At 40.7% G+C, this 9,509-nt stretch overlaps 1 protein-coding gene across 1 annotated transcript; it reads left to right on the top strand.

Moving 5' to 3' along the window:
* On the top strand, nucleotides 1-7,615 carry LOC127650416 (sodium-dependent neutral amino acid transporter B(0)AT3-like). Its single transcript, XM_052135848.1, has 12 exons — nucleotides 1-157; nucleotides 1,004-1,144; nucleotides 2,422-2,559; nucleotides 2,648-2,829; nucleotides 2,941-3,051; nucleotides 3,142-3,254; nucleotides 3,396-3,524; nucleotides 4,739-4,895; nucleotides 4,985-5,189; nucleotides 5,474-5,633; nucleotides 5,712-5,874; nucleotides 6,436-7,615. Exons 1-12 carry the CDS (start codon nucleotides 1-3, stop codon nucleotides 6,655-6,657), a joined length of 1,878 nt encoding a protein of 625 aa, XP_051991808.1. The 3' UTR covers nucleotides 6,658-7,615.
* Nucleotides 7,616-9,509: the final 1,894 nt, after the last annotated feature.

Raw genomic sequence — 9,509 nt, 5'->3', positions numbered from 1 at the left:
ATGGACACGTCGAGTTCGGTGATCAGTGAGGAGTCTGAAACTCAAGAGAGGCCCAAATGGGACAATAAGGTCCAGTATCTGCTGACATGTATTGGATTTGCAGTGGGATTAGGGAACGTGTGGAGATTCCCGTACCTGTGCCAGATTTACGGAGGAGGTGCGACACTTGCAAAGGACTTCATTGATTTCTTTTTAAATTTGATTCTTCTGAATTTGTTTAACAAAGTCCATCTTTACTGAATAATTGGGAAGACAGAATGATGATATGCATATCCCGATATAATGATAAACAAGTTACAGATTTAAGGTTTTAGAATAATCTCTCCAATGGATTTTGAGATTCTGTATGTTGTTGTTGTTTGTTTGATCATTGATTATTTGCATTTTCAATATTCTATCACTTATATCCCCTTTAAAGACTCAACTACTGATTGAGCTATTCAGCTTAAAGTAAAATAAGTTTTTATAGCTAAAAAGGTGTTAATGTTAGTTTTTTTATTCTGTCATATAATAGTATAAGTTATCACCATGATAATCAATAACCAAATAATGTTTTAATTTATCACAATAAAACAAATATAACCAAAAAAATCAGCTAATAAATCACCAAAAGGGCTTTTATGATATACAAATGATGAGGTTTTGTCTTTGGGTGCGTCTCTAGTTCAGTAGTAGTCCCTTACGCAATAAATGGGAACAATCTTTTTGAATATTATTGGAAGATTAAAAATAAACTCAAATTTTATTTGTTCCTTAAAGCCATTTATTTTAAATAATAGCCCTGTAGGTTTCATTATCTACAAAGAAAATGGCCAATAGTGTCATTTATACAGCAGTTTTGTTGATGTTCACGATATACTGATTCACGATATTGGGAGATAAGGAGTGAGATGAGATGCTCCCGGTGTCTCAGTAAAAAATAAAAGTTGTGAAAATCAATTGGTCCATCCTTAAATTCAGCGAATGATTGAACTCATTTCATTTTCATCCTGTTGTGTGTCAGGTGCATTCTTGATCCCGTACCTGATTGCTCTGGTGTTTGAAGGTTTGCCGTTACTGTATCTGGAGTTGGCGATTGGCCAGAGTTTGAGGAAGGGCAGCATCGGTGTCTGGCACTCGATCTCTCCTCTGCTGGGAGGAGTGGGTGAGTCAACACACTTGTAGAGAAGATCTGACAATGGCTTCATTTTACAACAAAAACGGTTTTCTGGTGAGGGTGAAAATTGACAGGATCGGTAATCGTCCCCCCAAATGGAGACGGGTCCTGCCCTTTGCTTGGGATTTTGGTGCCATCTAGCATCAGAATTGGGTGAAATTTGGCACATGCCCTCACGATGTTGTGTTGTTCATCTGTACCAAGTTTTGTTATGTTTGGATATTCTGCTCACAAGATACAGACCAATTAGTCATCATGAACCATACAGAAGGAAATTAAATCAAAATACATTTTGTTTGACTTTAATCAGAGAAATTATTCTGGTCCATATTTTAAAGTTACTGTTTAAAAATAAGTGCTCTGTTCCAGCACTTCTGGGTTCTTTTGACACCAAAGAAAAAAAACTGCTGTTAAAAGGGCACTTCACTCGCTGAAAATGCTCAAAAAATGCTGTATGTGGCATTGACCCCCCCCCGCCCGCCCGCCCGAGATTTAAGCTTATTCTAAAATCACCCTCATTATCGCATCTGTTCTAGTTAAGAACCTTTATATATCTCTTTACTGTAAACCATTGATGTCAATTTACAATGACTTTTATTTATTTATCTCCTCTTTTCTCCCCAATTTTTCACAATGCGCTCTAAGTTCTTGTGGTGGCGTAGCGATTCACCTCAATCCGGGAGGCGGAGGACGAATCACAGTCCATCAATCCGTGCATCTGATTACGTGGCTTGTAAACAAGGAGTGCATTACCGTGGAGACATAGCACAGTGGAGGCTTCACGCTACTCACCGCGGCATCCACGCACAACTCACCATGCGCCCTACCGGGAGCGAGAACCACATTATAGGGACCACGAGTTGGTTACCCCATGTGACTCTACCCTCCCTAGCAACAGGGACAATTTGGTCGCTAAGGAGACCTGGCTGGAGGCACACCCTGGATTCGAACTCACGACTCCAGGGGTGGTAGTCAGCGTCAATACTCACTGAGCTACCTAGACCCCTATAATTCCTTTTAGTAATATAAACATTATTACATTACATAATGCTTAAAGCTTGTGTGTCGGTGCCCGAGTCTCGATTGGGATTTGGGACCATCTGGCCAAGTTTTGGGGCTCTAAGATTTACGGTTTCAAACATCCAGACACATTTAGGGCAGGAAAAGATTAAGAATACAATCATACAACAGAGTTCCAGACCTTTGTGCTTGGATGCCTAATAAATAATACCAGTAGTATGAGATGTGTTGTCATGTGTTGGCAGGTGTGGCATCTATGATCATCTCATTTCTGGTGGGCTTGTTCTACAACACTATTCTGGCATGGGTGCTGTGGTATTTCTTCCACTCGTTTCAAGAACCACTGCCCTGGAGTCAATGTCCTGTCAACGAAAATCTCACAGGTACACCGAGACCTTTTCTACTTGCACATTCATATCTGTTTTTGTTTAGTGTCTTCGGTGTTATATAATTTGTGCTCAAATCTTACAGGTTATGTAGAGGAATGCGTCCTGAGCACACCAGTGAATTATTTCTGGTACAGACAGACCCTGAACATCTCTCCAGACATTGAGCAGAGCGGATCACTACAATGGTGGATGGTACTGTGTTTGGGTTCTGCGTGGAGTATCGTTTACATCTGCTTCATACGGGGCATAGAGACCATTGGCAAGGTGAGAACTGAACAGACCATGACTGCATGAACCTTCCAGACAGAACAGTGTCCCAAAAAAGGTTCAATGGAGATCACAGATGCTGATGATTGTAATGTGATGTGTATGTAGGCCGTGTATGTGACTGCAACGTTTCCATACTTGGTGTTGACGATCTTTCTGGTGAGGGCCCTCACTCTTCCCGGTGCCACGGACGGTATCGTGTATCTCTTTACACCAGATGTGAGTAACAACTGTAGTGTAAATCAATGTAAAATGTGCATGATTGAGCATGAAGTGGCTGTAGGTGTGATTGTAATCATTTGTCTGTAGTGGAAAATACTGATGGACCCTCAGGTGTGGTTAGACGCCGCCACACAGATCTTCTTCTCTTTGTCTCTGGCATTTGGAGGACTCATCGCCTTCTCCAGCTACAACCCTAAAAAGTATGAGCCTACATTTGGGTTTCTTAATTATATACAGGCTCCACAGAAAGTAATGCAAAACATTTCACCTTCCAATATCTGTAGTAAAAACATAAATGTATCAGGATTAATGATTTGGTTCTCGATGTGTGTTTGTCACAGGAATGATTGTGAACGTGACGCTGTAGTTGTGGGATGCATTAACAGCGCAACATCTCTCTACGCTTCTATTCCAATATTTGCCATCTTGGGCTTTAAAGCCACATCTAACTACAACGCTTGCATCAACAGGTGACACCTCATTTTCTACAAACTCCAGCCAAAATTAAAGACTATTTGTAGTTATATTTAAAGAACTGTTGCACTACACATAAGTGTTTTGAACATACCAGACTGTAATTGACAAATTACAAAACCAGTTAGTGAAGTCTTGTGTGATCACATAAACATGACCTTGGTCAGGGTCCCACAAATTAAAAGTCTTGGTCTGGAGTTGGGTCTTGGCTTTATGGTCTCAAAACAAGACTGCAATCAATTTCCAGCTTAATAAAAGTGATAATCAGGATCTTAGGTGGGCTGGTATTGGTCTGGCTCTAGTATTGCTCAGTGTCTGGGAGGGTCTGAGACTTGGTCTTAAGGGGTCTGGTATATTTATTATGAGGACCTGTGTTTTGGGGGTCAGGTATTGGTCAGAGTCTGGGTCTTAGGGGGTCTAGGAGGTTCAAGTATTATTCCAGATCTTGGATTGGAGGGTCTGGGATTGTTGTGGGCCTAAGGAGGGTCTGGGATTGATCTGGGTCTAGGAGGGTTTGGTATTGGTGTGGGTCTATGAGGGTCTGGCTCTTCGGGGGTCTGTATTGGTCTAGGTCTTAAGGGATTTGGTTTAGGTCTGGAAGGTTCTAGTATTGTTCCAGATCTTGTAGGGTCTGTTATTGTTTTAGTCTAAGGAGGGACTTTTATTGATCTGGGTCTTAGGGAGCTCTGGTATCATCTGGGATTAGGTTGAAGGGGGTCTGGTATTGGTCTGGGTTTAGGTTATAGGGAGACTGGTATTCATCTGGGTTTTAGGGGGTCTGAGTTTAGGTCGTAGGAGTTCTGATATTGGTCTGGGAGTTTCTAGTATTGTTCCAGATCTTGGAGGGGGGGGGGGGGGGTGTCTGGCATCAGTCTGAGTATAGGTTGTAGGAGGTCTGGTATTACATTTATGCATTTGGCAGATGCTTTTATCCAAAGCGGCTTACAGAGCCCTTATTACAGAGACAAACCCCCTGGAGCAACCTGGAGTTAAGTGCCTTGCTCAAGGACACAATGGTGGTGGCTGTGGGGATCGAACCAGTGACCTTCTGATTGCCAGTTATGTGGTTTAGACCCCTACACCACCACCACAACTAGGTCTTAGGGGGTGTGGTCTGGGTCTTGGGAGTCCAGTATTGCTCAAACTCTGGTATTATTACATAACGCATCAATACATGAGGTTTGATCAACAGCGCTTGTGCATTTTGCAGTAACATCTTGGATCTGATCAACACATTTGATGTTGCGGAGAAAAACATCACAGCTGAAAACTACGATAGCTGGCTGAATTCACTCAATGCTTCAGATCCAGATAAACTCTCAAGTCTGAACCTCAAACACTGCAGCCTCCAAAGCTTTCTGGACCAGGTAAATGTAAACAACTGTACAAAAATCATGAATCAATGCAAGTAAAATGTCTTGAAATATCTGATTACTGCAAACTCTCTCTTATCAAGAGTGCTTCAGGAACAGGTCTGGCGTTCATCGTGTTCACAGAAGCAGTGATCGAGATGCCAGGCTCTCAGGCGTGGGCAGTGCTGTTTTTCATCATGCTCTTCAGTCTTGGCCTCTCCTCCATGTTTGGGAATCTAGAGGGTGTCCTGACACCTCTGCTCGACCTGCACATGGTTCCAAAGTGGATGCCAAAAGAACTCTTTACAGGTACTGATGAAATGGCACCATAAGACCACCGTTAGGTTCACTTCAGGATTCAACTGGAGATCCAAAAGCTAGTCTTGTTTGACCACAGATTGAATGTTTTGAACACTGAAAAGCCATCTGTTGTGCCATCAATTAATTGCAGTATGCCCTTTGCAAAAAACGTAATGCACTAGATAGACACTACCATTTGAAACTCAGATTAGTCTAGACTGGGACAGGAAGAGCTGCCGGTACAAATTTCTAAGTATTTGTATAATTGAAGCTCATGTTCTCCGGTTTCTCAGCTCTCATATGTGTGGTGTGCTTCCTGGTGGCCCTGATCTTCACGTTGGGTTCTGGGAACTACTGGCTAGAGATCTTCAACAGTTATGTGGGCTCTGTCCCGCTGCTCGTCATCGCCTTCTTCGAGATTGTTGGTGTTGTCGTGTTCTATGGCATGAAGCAGTAGGTTGGCTATTTAGAGATGAAAATCCTCTCTTGGTCTCATTATCTCAAGACTGAAAACTGCCGTTTGCATTTCAGGTTCAGTGATGACATTGAGTACATGACAGGGCGCAGACCGAACATCTTCTGGCGTGTATGCTGGATGGGGATCAGTCCTGTCATGTTAATAGTTGTTCTGGTGGCTTATGTCATCGTACAGGTGCAGAAACATCCCACATACCCAGCCTGGAACCCGGAATATGTGAGTTTGAGCCAAATCTACATGCAATATGATGAAAAAACTAATGCTTACAAGAGCTGAGGATGTAACTAGGAAATTATTCCTAGTGGACTGTTGTAGATATCATACTTAAGGTTTCAAAAAGTCTTATGTAGATGTTAAGTCATTGTTGCAGGTTACATTGGCGTAGAAGGAACATCAGTGTTCTTGATGGGTTGCAGTGTGTTAGGAAGGGTCAGGATCATGAATCACCCCAAACGTTCAAACAATCCTTTGGACCAGCTTTAACTTCAGGTTTTAGATGGACAATGCTGGTTATTGTTGCAGGTTGACCAGTAAAAACATGATACACCCAGCTAAAACCAGCATGAAACCCAAAACCAACCTTGCGCTGGTAACCACCAATGTAATAGTTTAAAGGGATAATTCCCCACCCCCCAAAAAAACACATCAAACCTGGTCCAATGTGTACCAACTGAACCAGTTTATTTGGTCTAGGCCGTTTTGTTCAGTAGGATAGTTTTGTGTACATCCAGAACCATTAGTCCACCACCATGACATCATCTTGTGTGTATCATCCAGGAAAACTTCCCAGAGACAGAAGTGAAGCCGTATTCTGACTGGGTGTTCGCAATCTGTGTGCTGTTGAGTTCTGTTCCCGTTGTCTCCATCCCCATCGTGGCCGCTTACAGATTGATCAGAGGACAAACAAGGTCACAAACTGGCAACAACCTCCCAAACCCCTACGATAACCAGGCCTTCAAAACCGACAGCGAGACTCGGTCCTCCTTCAAACCGGTCTAAAAGACTCTTATGGACTTTCAGGTCTTTCTTGAGCTTCACCTGTGATATTATACAGATGGGTTAATACCAAAATGTTTGTCAAATTTCTATGTTTGATGAAGGAGAAACTTTTCCTGTGGAGGGGAAAGACGAGTCTACAACAATCATTTAAAACTTCTTTAACCTGTAAGTCCCAAATTCAAATTGTGAATTTATAATTACTCACCTGTGTCGTATAAATGGACAGACCATGCTGCACTAATCGCTGTGACCAAAAAATTCGGTCTTTAAAACTTGAAATAGGAAAAAATGGACTTAGTCACCGTATGACAGACCTTGGATTGTCTAACATCATATTTTAAAATCTTATTAGTTTAGGGGCCTGTGTATCTCAGCGAGTATTGTCACTGACCATCACACCTGGAGTCGCGAGTTTGAATACAGGACGTGCTGAGTGACTCCAGTCAGGTCTCCTTAGCAACCAGATTGGCCCGGTTGCTAGGGAGGGTAGAGTCACATGGGGTAATCTCCACGTGGGGTATTAGACTCCAGCCAGGTCTCCTTAGCAACCAAATTGGCCCGGTTGCTAGGGAGGGTAGTCACATGGTGTAACCACCTCGTGGGGTATTAGACTCCAGCCAGGTCTCCTTAGCAACCAAATTGGGCCGGTTGCTAGGGAGGGTAGAGTCACATGGGGTAACCACCTCGTGGGATATTAGACTCCAGCCAGGTCTCCTTAGCAACCAAATTGGCCCGGTTGCTAGGGAGAGTAGTCACATGGGGTAACCTCCTCGTGGTCGCTATAATGTGGTTCTCGCTCTCGGTGGGGCGTGTGGTGAGTTGTGCGTGGATGCCGCAGAGAAAAGCGTGAAGCCTCAACAAGCGCTACGTCTCCACGGTAACGCACTCAAGTCACACGATAAGATGCGCGGATTGACGGTCTCAGATGCGGAGACAACTGAGAATCCTCCTCTGCCACATGGATTGAGGCGAGTCACTACGAGGACTCAGAGCACATTGAGAATTGGGAAATTGGTGAAATAAAAAGCCACTGCATGGTTTTAAACAGAAAGTCACGACTAAATGTTGAACCCATTCTTGTCTGTAAAAGACATAATTTGTCAATAAAAATGTGTTTGATAATGGTTATGTTTTCAATTCCTTATTTCTTTGAATTGTGCATTTCTTTGACTGTTGTTTGAGCGTACATCACAGTTACTCGTAGCTGAAATCATCATACAATTAGCCAAAATATTTAACAAATACGTTAGAGGCAGGGGACTTATAACAAGACTTCACTTCTGTGATGGTTTAAATTTATTTTCTGTGCAGAATTTGTTTCCCCCAAAGATGAAAATGTAAAGACAGGGTATCTGCACATTTTTTTAACAGCAAATTTAATAACTTTTTTTTTTTTGTTATTTTGTGTTTATTTTGATCATACATTTGATTACAATCATATACAATCATGTACAATCATTTCAGGTTACATATAGTGCTCAATGCAATCACAAAGTGTCTTTACAAATACAGGTATGTACATTTACCTAATGTGTTTTAAATATATATTGTACTCCAGGTTTGTTTAATTGTTTCAAAGTATAACTTTTTTCTTTTACAACAGAAAATAAATACAAATAAGAAGGGTACCAAAAGAAAGGAAAAAAAAATAAAAAATAAAAGGGGGTAACTATATACATCCAGAGAGAGAACATGTGTCCTAGTTAGATTCCATCCTTAACAACCTCAAATGACTTATTATTATAATCTCAAGTGACTTATGAGAATTATTATTACATACACATGCAGACATATATTATTAACATATACATTATATATTAATCTTCATCTATTTAAGTATAGCAGCAAAATCTGACCTTCTTTCTGATACATATTCAACCCATTTCCTCCATTTTTCCAGAAAAACATCTTTCTTCAAATTAACAACAAAAGTTATCTTTTCCATCATATAAATTTCAATGGTCACATCTATCCAGTCATCTAATGTTGGTCTCTCTTGTTTTAACCATTTGCGTGTGATTGCCTTCTTACTGGCTGCTAAAAGCACGCCCATCAGGTATTTATTATCTTCTGCTACTATATCTGAACATACACAACCAAAATACAGTAATTTGCATTCTAGAGGCATGTCTCCTCTAAAAATATGTTCAAGAGTATCCTGTATTTCTTTCCAATATTCTTAAATATGTAGACATTCCCAAAATATATGGTAATGGTTTGCTTCATTGCATCCACAGTTTCGCCAACATTTTGGAGTGTTATTACTGTATTTGGCCGTTTGTATTGGTGTTATAAAATATCTAACAATGTTTTTCCAGCAGTACTCAGTCCAATTTAGTGACCTAGTTGATTTCCACTGAAATTTCCATACGGTCGACCACTCTTCATCAGTGAAAATTATTCCACTTTCTTTCAACCACTTCTCTTTGATGTAACTTGTAGAGTGTTTTTTCATATTTATTAAACTCTTATATATCTGAGAAACTATCTTATATCCTAGTACCTGATGTGTATGCCTTCTTAAGCAAGTCTATCAGTGGATTCAAATTGTCTTTGTATCTTCCTTTTATTTTTTTATCATAATAACTTCGAACCTGAAGGTATCTATAGAAATCTTGATTTTCTAATAAAAACGTTTCCTTTAATACTTGAAAGCTTAAAATTTCACCTTTCTCAATGATTGTGCAAAAATAAGTTATTCCCTTATTTGTCCACAATCTAAACCTGTTATCAGACTGATTTGGAGTGAAGTCTGAATCATAAGCAATCCATTTAAAGATGGAAGAGTATTCCAACAAATTAAATTCTTTTATCGCCGTTGCCCAAACATTTAAAGTAAGATTTGTCCATGG

Source organism: Xyrauchen texanus, chromosome 10 (genome assembly GCF_025860055.1).
Source record: "Xyrauchen texanus isolate HMW12.3.18 chromosome 10, RBS_HiC_50CHRs, whole genome shotgun sequence".
NCBI classification, from domain to species: Eukaryota; Metazoa; Chordata; class Actinopteri; order Cypriniformes; family Catostomidae; genus Xyrauchen; species Xyrauchen texanus.
This window is presented reverse-complemented; position numbering and strand designations above follow the sequence as displayed.

Excerpts from the sequence above, each read along its gene's own strand:
- LOC127650416 (XM_052135848.1), top strand. The coding sequence starts at position 1 with ATGGACACGTCGAGTTCGGTGATCAGTGAGGAGTCTGAAACTCAAGAG. Across the intron at positions 3,052-3,141 it reads TGTATCTCTTTACACCAGAT|TGGAAAATACTGATGGACCC; the intron begins GTGAGTAACAAC and ends ATTTGTCTGTAG. Across the intron at positions 5,190-5,473 it reads GCCAAAAGAACTCTTTACAG|CTCTCATATGTGTGGTGTGC; the intron begins GTACTGATGAAA and ends CCGGTTTCTCAG.